The 18930-nt window shown below is 50.7% G+C and overlaps 8 protein-coding genes across 8 annotated transcripts; 2 read left to right on the top strand and 6 right to left on the bottom strand.

Annotated features, from left to right (window-relative positions):
- Window positions 1–593: 593 nt before the first annotated feature.
- On the bottom strand, window positions 594–2422 carry Z518_05768 (uncharacterized protein; the record flags this gene model as incomplete). Its single annotated transcript, XM_013416579.1, has 3 exons — window positions 594–1551; window positions 1629–1736; window positions 1821–2422. 3 exons carry the CDS (start codon window positions 2420–2422, stop codon window positions 594–596), a joined length of 1668 nt encoding a protein of 555 aa, XP_013272033.1.
- A 1444-nt stretch (window positions 2423–3866) lies between these two features.
- On the bottom strand, window positions 3867–4568 carry Z518_05767 (uncharacterized protein; the record flags this gene model as incomplete). The annotated part of the gene is made up of 3 exons (XM_013416578.1): window positions 3867–4133; window positions 4231–4411; window positions 4471–4568. 3 exons carry the CDS (start codon window positions 4566–4568, stop codon window positions 3867–3869), a joined length of 546 nt encoding a protein of 181 aa, XP_013272032.1.
- Window positions 4569–4675: 107 nt separating this feature from the next.
- On the bottom strand, window positions 4676–5453 carry Z518_05766 (uncharacterized protein; the record flags this gene model as incomplete). The annotated part of the gene is made up of 2 exons (XM_013416577.1): window positions 4676–5020; window positions 5223–5453. The coding sequence occupies 2 exons, from the start codon at window positions 5451–5453 to the stop codon at window positions 4676–4678; spliced, it is 576 nt and encodes a 191-aa protein (XP_013272031.1).
- A 923-nt stretch (window positions 5454–6376) lies between these two features.
- Window positions 6377–7477, top strand: Z518_05765 (uncharacterized protein; the record flags this gene model as incomplete). Its single annotated transcript, XM_013416576.1, has 1 exon — window positions 6377–7477. One exon carries the CDS (start codon window positions 6377–6379, stop codon window positions 7475–7477), a length of 1101 nt encoding a protein of 366 aa, XP_013272030.1.
- Window positions 7478–9096: 1619 nt separating this feature from the next.
- Z518_05764 (uncharacterized protein) lies at window positions 9097–9932 on the top strand (the record flags this gene model as incomplete). The annotated part of the gene is made up of 2 exons (XM_013416575.1): window positions 9097–9666; window positions 9735–9932. The coding sequence occupies 2 exons, from the start codon at window positions 9097–9099 to the stop codon at window positions 9930–9932; spliced, it is 768 nt and encodes a 255-aa protein (XP_013272029.1).
- A 1961-nt stretch (window positions 9933–11893) lies between these two features.
- Window positions 11894–12572, bottom strand: Z518_05763 (uncharacterized protein; the record flags this gene model as incomplete). Its single annotated transcript, XM_013416574.1, has 4 exons — window positions 11894–12034; window positions 12100–12283; window positions 12333–12384; window positions 12434–12572. 4 exons carry the CDS (start codon window positions 12570–12572, stop codon window positions 11894–11896), a joined length of 516 nt encoding a protein of 171 aa, XP_013272028.1.
- A 635-nt stretch (window positions 12573–13207) lies between these two features.
- On the bottom strand, window positions 13208–16268 carry Z518_05762 (uncharacterized protein; the record flags this gene model as incomplete). The annotated part of the gene is made up of 2 exons (XM_013416573.1): window positions 13208–14814; window positions 14864–16268. The coding sequence occupies 2 exons, from the start codon at window positions 16266–16268 to the stop codon at window positions 13208–13210; spliced, it is 3012 nt and encodes a 1003-aa protein (XP_013272027.1).
- A 503-nt stretch (window positions 16269–16771) lies between these two features.
- On the bottom strand, window positions 16772–18193 carry Z518_05761 (uncharacterized protein; the record flags this gene model as incomplete). Its single annotated transcript, XM_013416572.1, has 1 exon — window positions 16772–18193. One exon carries the CDS (start codon window positions 18191–18193, stop codon window positions 16772–16774), a length of 1422 nt encoding a protein of 473 aa, XP_013272026.1.
- Window positions 18194–18930: the final 737 nt, after the last annotated feature.

Raw genomic sequence — 18930 nt, 5'->3', positions numbered from 1 at the left:
AAGTGCCGAGAATAGCTTGGAAACGTTTTCGGTCTTCGGCATCCCAGATAGCCATCGACCGGAGAGTTGATGCCTGAAGTGAAAGTACAAGAAAAATATATCACACATCGATGAACGGCTTATTCTTGGTATCAAGAAACAGCCGCGCTGCAGGTTGCATATGACTGCGAAGACTGGTTCGCACGGGATAAGAAATGACCAATGTGATCATTACAAGAGCTTGCCACTCCTCGTAATGGAATCGTAAGATTTACAGTATGCTTGGGTTAACTGGAAACATCCTAGAGGAGTGTTGTTTCTACTATTCCTGTTAGAGTGGCTATCTCTACCCTCCGTGTGACGCGGTGGGTTATGCGCTCAATGGATTCAGGGTTCAAGATTTTCAGGACTCGGTCCTTCGATTGATCAAGGCCAGACTCGGGTTCTTTAAGGATCTTCGCGAATACAATGGTGATTAAATACTCGGTGATGACATATGCATATATTACTGGAATTAAAATATTTACACGTGGTGTTCGCCAACCACACTCCCTGCTGTCTGTCGTCGGGTCACCTTTCTTGCATCCACTATCTATCATTTGTTGAACATCGCCTCAATGACCTAGGAAATCATAGATAGGCTGATAAATCCAACACCGCTGATCAACCATATCCATCTCCGCCGGATCCAACACTGTCAACAACGGGCCAAACGCATCCGGCCCATCTTCTACACGCACACCACCACCAAGCATCCCCATGGCCTCGGACACCTGCGGCCACGGCGGCACACCCCAGCCATAAGGATTCTTTGCAAAATCCGCCCACACTTTCTGTACATAGTGACTAAGATGGACCTGGAACGGCGTGGCGCCTTCATCTGGGTACGTGTCAAGCACAATCCCAATCTCTGAGGAATGGTACACGCCAGAATCCGGGAATATGTCCGTGTTCGGAAAAGAAGCGTTGTAGTAGTATCGCCAACTGGGGATGCCGACCTGAGCGGTCTCAATGGCAACCAGGCGCGCAGGACACTGGAAGACAAAATCAGTGTAAATAGCCGCTAGCTGTTCGAATTCATTGGGGAAGCCAACGGGCGGAGGCACGCCGATCGGGTATGCAGCGAGGAGGTTGGCAATGTCTGCGTCGGTAGCGGTGGGGAAGAGGCCGCGGATAAAACTGGACGAGTCGTTGGCGCTGACGGAGTACAAGCGGCCTTCGTCGGCGTTGGAGCCGCCGAGGATAGGCACGCGGGCGATTTTTGAGTTCGACGGCGTGGAGGTCAGGCGGTTCGAGCGCGCGGTGTCGGCGCTAGTGACGTTGTCGAAGACAGGCGACCAGGAGAGGCGGTTGTGCTCGTTGTAGTCTTTGATCGTCGTGGCGGGGAGGCCACGCATGCATGAGAGAATGTACGAGGATGAGTTGGATGCGGTGCAGTTCATGGCGGCGACGAGGATGTTCCAGGATGCTGCTGGGTCCGTGGGGCGGCCGCGGAACGTCGCGGTGCCGGATTCCATGATGGCCGCGTAGAATGGGACTGGTTCCGGGGGTTGGGTGAGGAGAGCATCGACGCTGTCATTGAAGAAGATGGCGTGCGTTAGAAGGTATGTTGGTATGCGTGAGACGGCGATCGCGCTTCGGTGACATACCTGAGAGCACCGGCACTTTCCCCAAAGATGGTGACTTTGTCGGGGTCTCCGCCAAAGGCGGCGATATTGCGCTGTACCCAGTCAAGGGCGAGACGCTGGTCCAGAAACCTATACGGCGGGGGGTTAGCGAGGCTTGAGCAGAGCGAGGACATCTTTCCAGCACATAGGAAGGGAAAGGGCGGTGCGAATTACCCTAGATTTCTTTCGGTCGGCGGCAATTGAGGCGATCCAGGAAAGCCAAACACGTTGGTTCTGTAATTTAGAACGACAACGATGACATCTTCGTTAGCCGCTAAGCCAGAGGCATTGTAGAGACGGCCGGAATTAGAACCATAGAGGAGGCCGCCACCATAGAGCCAGACCATGACTGCTTTGGGTTGTCCTCTCTTTGTGGGAGGGGGGGCGTATACGTTTAGATTCAGACAGTCCTCGCTCTCACCGGCAGGGGGCGGAGGGGTGTTGAACCACTTCAGAATCAAACTGCGACGGGGATCGGGGTAGTTGAATTGCTGGACACATGCTGGACCGAAATTGGAAGCGTCAAAGGGAGTCTTCCAAGGAGCTGGCGGTATAGGAGGACCCCAGCGCACTGGTTTCGCGGCGAATGGGATGCCGAGGAAGGTATTCAGCTTTATCCGAGAGCCTGGTATGGTTTGGGTGAAACCCACGACGAGTCCAGAGTCGATGTGAGCAGTGGGGCGGTTGCCATAGTAGCCTCCGGGATTCGAGAGGGCAGCGAAAGGGAATATAACGAATGCGAGCAAGATGACCGCAAGAGGAGCCATTCGAGCCATTATTGGTGCAATGTAGGCGAACTTGGTAGGAAAGTAGTGAATGTGTCAGCCATCAGGCCTCTCGGCCGTCCGCAACGCATTATATATGTACTCATCTTCTTCACTGACCGCTGGATCGCCAGGCAGATTTGGCGTCATTACTAGTCCTTGAAAGTAAATCTGTTTAGCTGCGAAGATGATGGCCATCACAAACGATTATTTCCTACGTGCCGAACATGATTGCGGGGTGCAGAGACTATTAGTAAAATGGAAGAGAAAAGTTCAGAAGGGGGTAGCAATTTTACTGCGGAGGCGCCGGGGACCAGGGAACGGGGGAACCTGGTCGATATGTCCTCTTTTTGGTATAGTAAGGTACTTATAGCGACCTGTTGTCAGACAACAGAATGCGAGTGTAACCGTCATTATCCACGCAGTATCTGACAAAATTATAAAGTATCTACCGAGGTATCTCACGCTCTTCCTAGTCAATAGTGGTAAGCTCGCCAAGTCTCCACCGGACACAGACCTTGGCGCCAAGATTCCACCGGAAGTATTTTCAGCGTATCGTGGTTGTCAGCCTTGCCAGGGTATTTCTGCAAGTAGACAGCAAACTCACTAGCACCATAGCCGACAGTGAAGGTGGGGGTCTAAGATTAAGCACCGGGTACCGTGGGACCAAAAAAATCCGGGGCTACATCAAACGATTTTCGGCATTCGCTTGGACAGCATCTTTGGTTTGGAATCAATGACAGAACGAGCCCGAAGGAATATGAGAAGAGGGGGAGAAGCTCGTATCATGGGATTGGTGAAAGGCTATTGAAATAACCGAGACCACGTTTCCAGCCTGGTGAGTCTTGCTGTGTTATCCCTGTCTGCTGCCTGGCAATTGGTTCAAACTTCGGGTACTTCTAACCTGGGTCTGGGGTTCTTCGCCGTTATTTCCGCCCATCGACACTTCTCTCCATTCTTTGACCTAGACCATCGTGGCCCATACTCCTATTGCACCCAGGATCAAAATAAATGAGCTGAGAGTGCTAAACAAACCGACAACCAATAGCCTGGACTGCGGAAAGATACCCCACTACCTAGTACAGCAAAGAAATATCGAATGTTTTCTCATCTTCGGACCTAAGCTCTACGTCCTTGGTGCTCGGATTCTCCTGAGGCATATGATGACGCAATTATTCCAAAAAAGAGATTCTTGCCTTTCTAACTTAGTCTCCGAAGGCCATGTTCCTTGTCCGTTGTATCGAACCATCTGTGGACTACTTCGCAGAGTATTACTGTTGGCCGTTCTTTTGCTTGGGGGTATCTCTCGTGAACCCAGGTGGCCGAGAACTCCTCATGAATCAGATCATGACGTTCTGGAAAGCCACCAGAAATGGTACTATGAGGCGGCTCGAAGGCCACCGAGCCTGATTCCTCAAAGATGGACCACTAGTCTATCGAATGTGGTTGGTATTCTTCACCATCCATTAATCCGTCGAGCTCTCACATAAAGGCCTCCCTCTATTTTGGCCGTGATACCTTTCTCGACTTTCACTTCATCAGGATCCGAATTCACCTCCTCTCCCGTCCCGACAAACTCGAATTCGTATCGTCCCACCAGTGCCGCAAGGACAACCGCCATTCCCGCTCTGGCAAAGCCTTCCCCCACACACTCTCTCGGCCCCTCCGCTGAAGGTGACGTCGTTGTAATTGGCACCCCCTCGCGATTCGACCAACCACCGTTCTGGATCGAAGGTGAGCAAAATCGCCGACGACCATAATTGAGGTGCATGTCCAAAATTCCAAGGCGAAAACTTGAACGTGCTCCCCTTGGGACAAACAATCCCGCAGACGGTGACTGGTTTGACTGCCACTCGCAGCAAACTGAGCACGGGTGAATGAAGCCTCAGTGGCTCGTTGCACAACGCGTTGAGATAAGGGAGATCGTCGATCGTCGATCGTGAGATGGCTCCTTGTGACTCTGAGGGAGAATTGATCTTGGCTCGGACATCCTCTCGGAGCCTGTTTTGCATGTCAGGCCGTCTGGACAACTCGAATAGTGCCCAACTCAAGGCCGATACCGTGGTTTCGTGTCCTGCCCGAGGAAAGTCATTGCTTGATCTGTCAGAGCATCTAAATCGACCACTCCAGAAGACAGGGTGACACCAATGATATCCATGGGAATTTTCTTCGGCAGAGTCTTTTCGGGATCTTTGTATTCCTGCTTCCGCCGTTTGCCACTTCTGCAATCTCACGACGCACCGGCCTGATGGCGTTGTTAACCTCCTAGACCTTTTTCAGTGGGATAAGGTTGAGAAGCCAATTTGGCAGTATTAAGGACAACAAGATATTCAACTGGGATAACCTTGAGGTGCTGAAACCTTTGAAATAGTTGGCGGTGAAATCCCTCTCCGGGTGACGAACAGCTTGGAACTCCAATCCAAACGCTGCAGCTCCGATCATGTCGAGGGTTTGCCGACCCAAAAGCGGACTGACGTTGACGGTAGTGTCGTCCGATGTGAATTCCTTGTTAAGGCTGTCCAAAAAGACCACCGCCTTGCTCCAAAAAAGAGGATACAAGCCACGAATATGTTCTAACTTGAATGCCGGACGAAGTGCTTTTCTTTGACGCTGTCGGGGAATCAGCATCGGCCAGTTCAACGTTGTCTTTTTGGTGGATATGGTCACACATAACTTATGGCCCTCGGCCTCGATCGCAAGCAAACCATCACTCAGCAGTCCCCTAAGGATTGATCGAACCGCTCGAGTCTTTCTGAAGCTATAACTCTGCAACTTCAAGATATCCCTAACAACCTATGGGCTGGTGACGAACAGTCTTCGTGAACCCCCAGAATCCATAATATCGAATTAGACCATCATCAGGGATTTCTCTCATTCGTTGTTCCAACTTATGAAGATCTGGTTCTCTAAGGAATCGTTTGAAAAAGGGTGGTTGTTCTGGAGACGGGAGATGACGTAACGGATCTGAAAGGGGCTCGATGAACAGCCCATACAGAAGCAGGGAGGCGAGTATAGCGATAAGAATAGGGAACAGGAGAGCCATACCGAGGTTGAACTTGGGTCTGCACTCGGTCTATGAATATGAAGTATCGAAGAAGGTGAACATGAGTCCTGAAACGATCCTTGGTCAGATTCGGGTTTTTTTTGCAGTCAGTATGTTTTCATGGTCGGTTCTCTGTCATTCGATACAACTGGTTCCTGAAAATACCTATAAACATCAGGCCCTCTTCGCCAGCATCCCTCCATATCTTGGTCATATCATATCAATACCGATTGATCGTACCAAAGGGTGTGTAATCATCTGTAGGACGCCTGAAATGCTGTGTTGTAGCGGGGTGCTACGTGCATAGATGATGTAAGGAGAAACAGACATGGGTTGTCAGAAAGTCGGGGGCCGCATCGAGCCTTTCTTAGTTGGTTTCAGGATACATGCAGGAGACATGAGAAGAGATAGGAATCAAACAACGAGAGCTTCGTACGTGGTTGCTCAATGATCCTGACGCCGACATCCTCCTGTGTGACAGACACTCAAGCGCCAAACCGTTCATCACCTTTACCATGTATATTACTGAAATAGAATGGACCCAGCCACGTTTCAAGGCCGACTGGGTTCAGCGGGCCCGGATCGTGTGGCACTGATCTGCACAGTACCTTAAGCCTGGCTGAACATTCTAACTGTGATCCTTGCGTTGGGCCACAAAATGCAAGAAGAGTCCAACTGCCGGCTCCCGAGTGCAAATCAGATAGTATACATAGAGATGCCGGAGCATTTAGTTACACCCATCGTCGCCAATCCCATCCTCTTCTTCAATGGTAAGTTAGAAAGCGTCGATACCTGCAATCTATTAATTGGTCTCAATATCAATCAAACAGAAAGCCTCAAAAGGTCACACTCTTGGACAAAGAAGCATATCCCACACCTCCTTATAGAAGACACAATTGCTTCTTCTCATTCCACTCAACACCATGCCTCTGGATTTGGACATGATGAATTCCCTCCCAAACTTCCCCGTCAAGTCCCCCAAGTCCTTCGCCGAGGCAACCAGTATACAGCCGATCTCTGACGACCTATTCACCTATGCCGCAACGCTATATCCAGATTGGTGTTTTGCCCTCATCCCCCATGGCGGCTATATGACATCCATCATCGTCCGAGCCCTCGGAATGCATTGCAAACGGCATTACCCAGACCTCTGCCTTCCAGATACGTTGTCTTGCCACGTGAGTTTCCTCTCACATGCGACTTTGGGAGATGCATATGTCAGGATCACTCCACTCAAAATCAGCAAGCAGGGAAGGACGGGGACATTTCGAGCCTCATTATATCAAAAAGTCCAACTCAACAAAAATCCTGATTCAAATCCTGACCGGCAACATGAGGTTGCTGAGGAGCAGCGCATTGAAGCCCACGCCATACAAGGCCAGCTTCTGTCTAACCCTTCCGGCGGACTCGGACTCATCCTGCCCCCGGCAACTCGGTTCTCATCTTCATCGCCACCGCCCAGATTCCCGTTAACACGCGAGAACTGGATCCCAGTATCCTTCGCCGCAATTCTCGGGGGGACATCATTCTACAAACACAAATCGCACAGCTGTCTCGTTCCGCCGGGTACAAATCTCTCCGCTCCATTCACCACACACCCCGTGCATGGCGCGAGTGTGCGAGAGATATGGGTTAAGGCCGGCGAACACAAGTGGTCGCCGCGCAGTCTGCCGCTGCTGATTGATTTGTTACCTGTGCCGGTGATGAGTTATCCGGAAGGACTCCAGTATTGGCCGACGACAAGGGAGATAAGTTGGGAAACAAGATGTAACCCTCCTCGTCCTGCTCACTCAGAGACGGGTGCAAAAGAAGGCGAAGGCGAGGAGGAGGGATGGGAATGGCTGCACGCGGTCTCTGAACTCAGAGAATGTGATGGCGACGGAAGGTTTATGCTCGAAATCACCCTGCGAGAGGAATCGGGCCGGACCGTCTGCGTGGCAAGATTCGGATGTGTGGCCACCAAGGTCGATAAACTGAAGGGGATGAAGAGCACCAGCAAAGGACAAAGTAAGAATCGGCTGTAGCATTCTGCTACCACGGTTGGTTTCGACATGACGACGTCCAATCGCATGCGCCTAGTGGGTACTAGGAACAGCACATAGGACTTCGTTTTCTTTTCATCGGGTTCACGTGTGCACATGTTCAGATGTTTAGACAGGCGCGTGGCCGGCACTACAACATTCTACCATGGAAATTACCATATCATACACCATACGTGGACCATCTCAGGCCCCAACTGTCCTCACCGTGCCGTATCACTCCACAACCCACTGTGCGTTACTTTACTACCTAGTTGTGTAAGCTTTAAAGTATTTAGCGAATCTAGGGGGCTGACCGTGACTATCAACCAGGTAGATCTGTTGCTATGTGAGTATCACTTAGGTTAGTGGTTTGTGCGATTTATAACAATTGAAGCGAAGAGAAACACGGCCAAACTCTAGCGGGCACTTGGTTGCGCGCCAGACTCGATTTCAGCCTTGCTCTTCATACCCAGGTGGAACAAGGCCGAGGCTAAGGCCCCCCTAAGCCGTAAACTCAATCCGGCTGTATGTCCAATTAAAGTTTTCTCGCTTAATGGCCACCGAGCCATTATTTGCTACGGGTAAGGATAAGAGCCTGCAGCGGCAGGGACCGGCGCTGACCAAGGACTCACACATACGTATTAGCCTAAGTAGAAGAGTTGGTAATGGGTGCTTATGTGCCCAGAACGGCACACATGACATGAACAACTGGATCCTGTTGTTCACGGACCAAAATTTATGTCGTGGGATCTGCAATAAGGCGCACCTTTTCTTTGCCTTGGCCGAAAAGCCAGCTTGGCGCCGTAGGACCTAAATGGTAGTTCGGAGGAGACTAAGGTGGGAAAGTTTGAGGCGTCCGACTAGTTATCTGTCTAGCTATCAATTTCTTGTGCAGTGTAGCGTATTGTTTTGTCACTGCAGACTCATGTGTATCGGTACCCTAAACCTTTGCAGCCATAAGTCCTGATGATCTACATGGCTGACATATAACATCTTAACCTAATGAATGCACTGAATCCTTGTATGCTTGATCCTTGGAAACCGAGGGTTCATGTTATCACAGAAAAACACATTTACTGCCGTAGATAGCATACCCACTAGCAGGGAATTTCCTGTCGATGACTTCATACCTCAAGGGTTCATGTTCTTTTGTGTTTCCCTACCTGGGGCCAATACCAATGCCCTGTCGCAGTGTTCCGACTCGTAAGGCTCGTGAGTCGACATCGACGCTAGAGAGATTACGCGTGCTACGTGGGGAATTTATTAGTCACGTGAGGCAGAATTTATCAACACCAAGGATTCTTATATAAAATGAGAGATGGTGAGGCCAGGATAAATTAGCGGGTGGCAAGATTGAGCCGAGGTTGGTGCCCGCATACACCCCCCCGATATGATATCCGGCGCCATCGGCTCGTGACTCGACAACTCGGAACACTACCCTGTTGTGGATGACCAGGTCCGTGGAGAGGAGAGTCCAGGTTGCTGATTGTTGTAACACCGTGCTCCCATTCTCTGATCCGACCTGATTTTTATTTCCACTAATGTCAATGTTTCCTACCCCCTTCCGCTACTACAATTGCCAGTGAATTCCTCCCAGAACCGATAACTCGATCATCGATCAGATGGCGAATGCGGCGTTCTCCTTGTCGACAACAAATCCCACAATCTCCTTTGACGGACAGGGAGGGCAGCTAAGAAGGGAGAACAATCTGGAATCCCCAAAGGGTAATAATCCAGTATATGAGGAGTCCAACGTATTTGAAGATATCAAAGAAAGACAACAAACACACGAGGGGAACGAGCAACACATCGTCTGCGAGAAATGTCAGCGCCATATCATGGATCATGATCGAGTTCGGGATCAGGAGGCCAATCATCATACCCATTACCACCACCAGGGCTCCAAAATCGTCACTTGGGACGGACCCAACGACCCATCTCGACCCATGAACATGTCTCAACCGCGGAAATGGCTTATCGCCCTCACGACAGGCGGCGCAACATTCAGCGTCTCATTTGCTTCCTCGGTATTCTCAACGACCGTCTTCGTCGCTGCCGAAGAATACCACGTCTCCTCCGAAGTCATGCTTCTTGGCGTCTCCTTGTTTGTACTCGGCTTCGCATTCGGGCCGCTCATCTTCGGCCCATTGTCTGAAGTATACGGACGCATGCGGCCACTTATGACGGGCATGGTGATTTCTACCATCTTCCAGGTTCCTGTGGTCGTGGCGCAGAACTTGCAGACGATTTTCATACGCAGGTTTTTGGCTGCGCCTTCACTCGGGCTCTGTTTGCGGCGGGTTTCCCACTGTTCTCGACATACATGTACGAGAACCTCGGTGTCGACTGGGCAACCAGCGTGTTGGGATTTGTTTGTCTTGCCTTGATACCTTTCCCCCTGATATTATTTCGGTACGGCAAGAGGATTCGGGGATGGAGACGTTTCGCCTATGACTGAGGATGGGAGAGGTTTGATCTTCGCTTTATGAAAGAAAGAGAGAAAGTCGTGGTAGAATCCAGTGCCGGATGAACTCTTTTCTGTTGAAAATGCTCTTAGAACTTGGGTCCACGGAAAAGAGGATATTGGTTGAAAACGGTACAAAGGAAGAAATTAGTAAAAGGATCGTGTAAGAATCACTATGACAGAGACTGTATGTGTATCTCTGTCAATTGAGCTGGAATGGGTAGCATTCTGCAGAGAGGCGACGTTCCGGGCATCACCTGTCCCAGAATTCTGAGGGTGCTTTCGAATTAAAAGTCGACGAGTATTCGGAAGTGGTTGGCTATGTCGCCATCTCACACATTCGTCCTGATGGGTTGGGTAATGAGATGGCGAACTCACTGCCGGAATGTCAGATCCCTCAACCGTCTGAACTATTACTTGATCTCCGTGCCGCTCACAACACGCCGTCGAAGTTTTGGATCGATACACTTTGCTGCCACATATCACTCTGACAAGTTCATGATCTTATCATCTCCTTTATGCAACGGACATACCAAAATGGGAGTGCTGGATTTGTACTAGATTTCTTCTCTGCAATGCTGTTGACATCCACGGTCGTGACGATCATGCGCATCGCCCTGGCGGTACCGACAATGGGCGCTCCAAGAAAACTACCTTCTTCAAAAATTGTATTTCAGTCCAAGAAGGTGTCTATGATATCACTGACGTCGCAGTGCGCTTATTCGACATGGAAGTGGGGTAGCGCATATCAGCTCTCTAGGATGCTAGAGCAAGGATCAAAGGGCTGCGAGGCGATAGGGTCTCCCTCGAAACAGCCGAGGAGGACAATCTGGGTTTGGGTCGAAAACACTCAATTGTTGCTCCACAAGCATTGTCAGCGATGAAGCATTGAGCCTGGCCACATTACTTGGATTTAGTGAAACCACTATACAAACCATTCTGAGCATTCCCAAAGTTGATGCTGCCTCAAGGGTGAAACGGCTTTGGGAATTATATGGTCCGGCCTGCATGATCTTCGGTACTGGCTCTCGGCTAGCTATCAAGGGGCTCCACTATGCTCCACGGACATTTCTGCAGACGGCGAGCCATTTGGTGGGCGGGAATTCGTGTTTCGGGATGGGAGGAATGCTAGAAGCTTGGTGGATGTAGACATGACGGATGATATCGCCCCTTTGGCTATGTTATGTGATGATGAGAAACCTGCCAGTTGAAGGAAGCTCCAGCAAGACGTCTATCGAGGTGGATTCGAGAAGCGTGGCGTACCTAGGCAATGTGGGACCAGTGGAGTCCGAATATCTGAACATCATCCGCCAGACCCGGTCCATGGAGAGAAAACAGATTATGGAAGAGTCTGGGAGAGTGCTGGACATCGAAAGCAGAGAAGGCACCGTCTTCTTTCTGCATCTGCATTGCCGGTTTCATCATACTGAGGGTGAGTTTATCAAAAGCATCGCTTGGTGCTTCACATATCAGGGATATGAAGTCGATCGCCCCTTGCGTGAGCTCAGTCGCATCCAAGTTGCGCCAGTGCTGGACAACACCAAGAGAGAACTGAGGCGGATAAGCTGCTGGAAAATGACGGAAACATTAAGGGTCGTCACGTGATGCCTTCCACATCGAGGCTGATGGGGTGAAATCAAACGCATTGGACGAATATTGGGGGTTGTATTCCTTCAAATGGTCCAGAAAGTCAATGCAAAGTCAGGTCGAGGTTATGTCATTGCCGGTCTAAGCTAGCAAGTCCAAAGCCATCTGGATATCCGCCGCAATCTTAAGCAAAGGTCGCCAGAATGAGAAAGGAAGCCCGCCAAGCACCATACCATGTCATGCATACCAAGCTGAATTTTGATAGCATATCGGATCTGATACGATTTGATTGATGATAAGGATTGAGTTGGTCTCTCGCTCAGCCAGGAGCAGATGTGCCTGTGTGTGTACATTGATGGATGGATTGCTTATTCGTCACCACTCTTCTTCTTGGATTTCTTGCTCTGAGGGGCGCCTTCTCGCTGAGTGTGAACCTTCAATCGTGTCCATGATTCCTCAGGATCCCATTCGAAGCCTTTCAGGTATGGCTCTTCCATCTCGTCGTCGGCCTAATGTGATAGGGTCAGTGTGTCCCCGAAACATCACACCAAGGCTTTTACGTGGGAACGCGTACCTTCTTCTTGAATTGTTTGTGGATGGCATCTAACGCATCTTTGATTGTGACTCCCTTCAGGTTTCTCGCCGTGACCTCAAGACCTAAGGGGAAATGCAAGTCGATCTTCTTGACAGGAGGTTCCGTGAGCATCTTCTTCAGGATGGACGCGTCTTCGACAGTACTGGGGGAGGTGTTGAGTTTCCTGCATTGTGTCAGTGCTGATAGGATTGAAGAAACTGATGGGCACTTACCATCCAGTCTTCTGCGTCTCAGGGGCGACACAAATATTCACACCTTCCTTCTCTGATTGATCATTTAGTATCAACCGGGGATTCGGATGGAACATGCACACCGAGATCGTTGATGTTCATAACACCGGGAGCACTGGACGTGGTTCGCCGCTTGGTCTCTTTGGCATCTTTGGTTGGTGAGCCGGCCATTCCCCCAATAGCGGAGTCGACCTTTGCGAGATCTGATGTATCCGCGGACATGTCGACTGTTGTGGGAAGGAAGGAGTAGACTGTAGGAGTGTAATCGGGTGGGAGTGAATAGCTGCAGTGGTCAGAATATGGGATAGGCAAAAGTATGGTTCCAGGGGGGGATTGAAGTCAGACGTACCGGAACCAATAGCTGGGCCAAACGGGGATTGATTGGCGACGGAAGCGGCTTAGATGTGTGATGGATGGTAGCAGGAGGAAAGCGTTGGGTACAGCTCGATAGATAGTACGAGTAGTGAGTAGCTGGTGAGATGAAGGGGAAAGGGTAAGGGAGAGAAGAGGAGAGATGAGTTGCCCGTGAGCAGGTAGAAGCAATTGAGGGGTAATGCCAGTGGCCAGTGCGTCAGGTCATAGGTCAGAGCTCAGGACCCCCAGGTACGAGGCAACCTGGTCAACTGACCAACAGCGACACCTGAGGGCGCTGTTAATCACGCACTCACGCGACAAAGCAGCCACACTCTCCAGTGTTTCTGTGCTTTCTCCGCACTACCGTCGTAGCGCGGCCGCAACAAGTATTAACCACCCACTAAAGGCGCTAGCGGGCTCCACTGGCGCTACACCTCCAATTCGGAAGATGGAGAATCCAAAATCCGGGGAAGCCTTGGCATCCCGTTGAATTTTCTACCGGTTCAAAATCCAGCCTTCCTCCGGCTCGCCTTCTCCTTTCCCTTTGTCTTCGGGAGCCTCGTTCCAAAAGCGCCTCTCTCTGGCTGCGTCATACTCAGACCTGGGACGCCATCATGACCCTGACTCGGGTGGGGTGCTGCGAGTTGACTGCTCTGCACCTCCCTTCCGGGCAGGTCTGCTCCTCCATTTCCTTCGACGATGTTAGGCAGCAAAACCCGTTGCAACATGACCTCTTGACTGATTTGTGCTGTCTTTTCTAGCTTCTTCTGCAAGCGAGCTGCCTGCCTCAACGCTTTTCGTCTTTCACGCGGGTCCAACGATTGTGTTGCCATCTCTTCCTGCACCAGTTTGAGTCTTTGATTGGTGTTTCGGTACGAGTAGTGGGCAGGATCATCCTCAATCGAGTTTGGTGCATGGAACAATATGTTTGAAATGTTCTTGTGATGAGAAAGCTGCAAGGGAGGTCCCTCTGGTGAAAACGTTGCATACTGACGCAGACGAGTAACTGCCAGCTCCTCTTCGGACATTGGACTCTGAGAGGTAGATGGCTGGGACGATTGAGCACCTAGGCCATCTGACTCTGCTTCTGGGAGAGGTAATGATACCGTCCGGCCTGGCATAAACCCTGGTTGTGGGTTTGACACGCCGGCATTTTGAGCAGCTTTGCTTACTCTCAAGGTCAGGTTTCCCAAGAATATAACCCCTGCAATCTGACGGACGGTTCTTTCACGATTGACCCTGTTGCGGTCCGTCACTTCGCATGAAAGTGACTCGACATAAGAGGTGGTGAGGTGGTTGTAGGCGTGCAATAACTCATACTCTGATGGGCCATTCAAGTCCAAGAGGCTAAGGCCAGCCGATTCAACAGAATACTCATCCTGCGACTTCAAGTTGTCGAGCCACGCGTTAGCGATTTCCGAGGCTTGTTCTATGTCCATGATCTGATGTCCTTCGAGAAAATCGGACATCAAATAAAGACAGCCGGTTTCATTCTCCAAACGTAATGTTTCCCATCGTTTGATCGCCTCCTGGAGGGCCGCTTCAAAGGAAGAAGATCCGTTCTCACTCGGTCGAACGGGGTCATAATCTAGAAGCCGCTCCCAATTCCGAAAATGCGACATCGCACGGGCCAGAGCCTGACGCTCCTGCGGGTCTGGAACACGTTCGGCTGTGGACCTGGACTCACTAGCATTATCGTCCACAACAAAATCATCCCAATCGTCATCACTGACACGTCTAGTACTCTGAATCTGGATACCAGTTGTCTTGGGCAGGGACCAATGTATGAATTGATCCCCACCATTTTGGGCGGCGGACAATTGTCCTTGACGATGCTTGTAGACCGCTTCAATTATTTTTCCGTCGTTGGTGCACGCGATCAATTTGAATAGACCATAGTCCAACTCATCAGAAGCGATGTTCTCAAGGACAAAGCCGATAGGACAGAGAACAAGGTCGCTGATAGTACTCATTCGTCCCTTCAGTTGTGGTGGTAGTTGAAAGCTGGAAGGATCTCGAAGCGAAACAGTATTTGGGTCGAATGGCCCTTCCCCGAAAGTGTAGACAGTGGCAACATGAGTTGTTCTCGAGAAAAGCAACACCCAAGTAGCTACACATATTGGTGAGCTGCACAATGCGGCGGGAAATAATACACATACTTTGGACAGACTCAAAAAGAGCCATGCGGAGGCCCGTATCACTACCGTCACGAAAATGATTCCACGAACATACCAAAGCCAATGGCTCAGCACCTGACTTTTCTTTCCAGCTGACCTCCGACGACCTGAAGATCATCAAGCGCGATGTGGTCAAGACAAAAACGTGGTCCTGCCGTCGGGTGCTGTTCTTAACATCCAAAATCTGGTGTCGTTTCGATTGTAGTCCCAAACGCATATCGGCGTGTCCCACAAATTCGCCATTTAACTTAAAAACTCCGGCCAAGCGTCGATTGCACACTAATATCCGCTCCACGACGCCTTCTACGTTCGTCAACCAGCAAATCATGTGCCAATCGTCGAAACATTGCTGAGTCCCGATGGACAGAGGCTGATGTTCAACAATGCTCAATCCACCGGAGCTCTGCAGATGTATCTGATAGAGAACATGAGTCGACGTGGCTCTCCTACCCTTGGTCTTCCAGATGCTCCAATTACCACTCGTATCCACGATGGCAATTGAATTCTTCTCGTGTGGATGGAAATCAGAGTGGGCGTGAGGGTGCCCTCCTGTCCGGGAAGAAGGTATGGTCAGGATAGGACACGGGTCTAGAAGTGACCCTGATCTGTTCAAACCCTGGCCCAACCCTCTTGAGGTTAGGAACACTTCTGAACGATTGTGTCCTGTGGAGGGACGTAGTAGAGTCGTCCCACTTGATTTGACCACAAGAAATTGCGTGCGGTTTCGGTGCCTTGAGCACGATAATTGACGGATTGGCTCGGCCGAATCGTTCCAGTATGCCAGGGCTTGGTTTCCAACGCAAGGAACCCTACAGGATCTCCCCAGGCCAGAATCATCGGCAAGGGAGATACCACATACATCTACAGCGGCAAACTGAACTTGCTCCCCTCCAAGGCCGGTTGGAAAGGCGACAATGGGAGTGGCAGGTACATCGCCGTGAGATCCTGTTTCAAATGGACGGCTAGAATTGCCGAAAGCCAGGACATTTCCGGTGGATCGTCTTCGGCTCTCATCGACGTCTTGTGCAGTCGACGCATATGTGAAAGCGGGCAATTCGACAGCCGCAGTCACGGCGTCAGGTATTTGCTTGAGTAATCTGTTCTTCAGTCCTTGGCCTGCCGTAGTAGCCTCTGCGGTAAAGTTGGCATTCAGCGAATCTTCTCCAGAACCCCATTCTTGTTCATGAACGAGCTCGAAAGCAGGTAAACTGTCTCGAGTGGCGTGATCTTCCTCATCGGAATCATATGGTGCTCGAGCTTGGTGTTGACGTAGAAACGTCCATCTGTGATGTATGTCATCGTATATCGCGGTACCAAAATGGCCATAATTGAGGGCATTGGTTTCGTGCGTGTGCTTTATCCGCCTCGCTAGCTTGCTGTCAGCCATTCGAGCAGATTCTAACGCAGTTTTGTGGTCGGCGTTGTAGTGCAGCGAGCAACATTTTCAACCGTCGCATAAGGACTAAAGCGGGGCGAAAGTCGTTTCAATTTGGGCTAACCTATTTACACCTGAGTAAACCATAGAGGAAGAAGAAATGAGGTAGACGTGAAAAGAGAGAAACATGCCGAGCCATAAAATCAACCCTGGGACACATGCGTCGCCGTACAAGCAAAGCAACACGGCGAATCATAGAACACTAAGTTTGCAGGCACTTTGAAGTGTTGGTACTCACAGACACCAAAGCATGTCCTGTCCTTTCGATTTCCGTATATGTGCTCTCTTTCAAGGGGTCCAGCTGTCGCCTTCTATCCCGACCAAATCATGGACCCGAAAATTCCCACATATCGTCGTTCAGAGGGGGGTTGGGAGGTGATACTGCCCATAACCATAGACCTTCGATTCATTGTCTGCAGGCCCAAAATGCTTGGAGATGCTCTGCGTTGATCGCCCTACCTGATCAACTTCGCATTCATCCCCACAATGCATCGGACAATATCCCAATCCCCTCCTAAACCAACCCAATCCGTGACGACGACACCGGTACTCCAGTCCCCATCTTTCACTCTGCCTTGATCTCCGAGCATATGCTTCTGACACAAATGGGCCGTAATCGCCGGATTGACCTCCGCCGCAATTTTCTCCGGCCAAGTGCCGACGTTCCAGAAATTGCTCGCGCTCAGGAAATTGACGTAGAGCGGATATTTCTGGTCACCGACATTGTCGCCTTCGAAAATGCAACAGCCACTACGTTCTAGGTGGTCGCGTGCGTAGCTAATTTTCTTCTCTATTGAAGGTCTCTCGAGCACTTCGTAGAAATCTTGCACGCAGACGTCGCCCGATGGACACAGGGCGTTGGGAGTGTTGTCGGCCCAAATGTGTGCATCAATGCCCCAGCCACGGCCATTCCACTCGCGTCGGAGAGGTTCCTCCAGCACGAAGCGTCTGAGCAGGACGATTCGACCGCGAACCTCGCCCAGTTTTGGCACACGAGGTTCAGTGTACCACTCGCGTGGATTGGTATAGTGATTCTTCAGGATCCGAGACAATTGTTCGTCTGTGCCCTTACCAGTGCCCTCTCGTTTGAGGGAGAGAATGAGTGTTTCGCTGGGATGGTCCTTGAGAAATTTGAGGATGTCGTTGTAGAGTCCACGGAAGTGCTTAGCTCCCGATAGAGCAATAGGGAAAGCAGCATGCACGAGATTGAGCTTGTCGGAGTTAGGGTCATAAGGCTCCGGAACTTGGACGCGGATATCGAAAAAGCGCACGCCATTCTTCAGCTGCTCTGTTGGGGATACCGCTTGGCACCTCACTGAAGGGGGGGCGTTGTGACACGTAGGCGAATTGTGAGTCCCTGGAATTGATAGGACACCGAGAGGAGTCTTGTCTGGAATGTCTTTCATCCACGAATCGAGGTGAGAAGTATTGTAGAGCGCGACGAAGGAAGTGTCTGGTAGATATATGCCGGTGAAGCGCACTTTCGGATTGGGTGACAAAGCAACCAACGATGCGGTCTCTTCCGTTGGGACTGGGCAGTACATCTGATGCTTGCCTCCCATCTCCGTCTGAAAGGTTAAGCGAAGACGTTCATCAGGCTTGTTAATGACAGCCTTGATATCCGTCGGCACAACGGTGAATGGTGGCAACTTGATCGAAACATCTCGAGTCGCGAAGGGCCTGGCATCGGCGTCGATCTGTGGCACAGCTCTCCGGGTGGTGGTATTGGTCAGGCCGATGCTGTTGGTCACAGTAGCGAGCGATGTGGTCACATTTGACATCTGAAAACTATCATTCTTGGGGGGATCGAAGTGCTCGATCAAGACCAGGGTCAAAGGGGTGTTGCTGACATTTCGAAGGGTGACAGGGGGTGCCATTTTGAGCGGGCGAGGTTTTGGAAAGAACTGCGAAGAAATTCACGAGCAAGCTGGACGGTTGGGCTGCAATAAATGGGCTCCAATGGGGAAGCTAGAGCTGCATGGTAGAGCACTCTTGAAGTCAGCCGAACTCAGCTTCGAAGGGGCCCTTGAGCAGGACGAGTTTCAGGAGTGACCGTGGGGTTGGTTTGTCGATGGAGTTCGTTGTTGCCAATCGCATCAGGCCGCTTGTCCATGTTGCCCCGGGTAGAGTTTCGAGGCCCCGAGAGGGCTCGGTGATCACCGGCTGCAGGGCCAATTGGGCCAAGTTTTCACAACTTTCCGAACCTCTCAGATGAGCGACGTGCGGTTTTGAACCAAGCTAGGGCTCAGCTTAAAGCGAAGTCGGTAAGGCTGCCTCCAGCTTTTTCTGTTGAGCAAGCTAAAGTGCTGACGTGGCCCCAAAAAGCCCTACATAACAAATGAGTGTCTTCGAATCCCAAGGGATATAATGATCTGTCGACGAAATAACCTTCGCTACTCGCATCCTGTTAAAGTCAATGGTGTACGACCTGATAGTATCCATGGTTCCTCAAATCCCACGGAACGTGCAGCACTCAGATCGTACGAACTGGCCAGAAAAAAAAAAAAAAACCTTGTCCATCATGAAGCCCAGAAAAGGCCAGAAGAACTTCTCGATGCGGCAGCCTCTTAACCCTTCTCTCTCGACGAGTCTATTCCAAGTCTCGATGTGTTTC

Source organism: Rhinocladiella mackenziei (genome assembly GCF_000835555.1).
Source record: "Rhinocladiella mackenziei CBS 650.93 unplaced genomic scaffold supercont1.4, whole genome shotgun sequence".
Taxonomy (NCBI): domain Eukaryota; kingdom Fungi; phylum Ascomycota; class Eurotiomycetes; order Chaetothyriales; family Herpotrichiellaceae; genus Rhinocladiella; species Rhinocladiella mackenziei.
The sequence above is the reverse complement of the archived record's forward strand: the minus strand, read 5'-3'. Positions and strand labels throughout refer to the sequence as shown.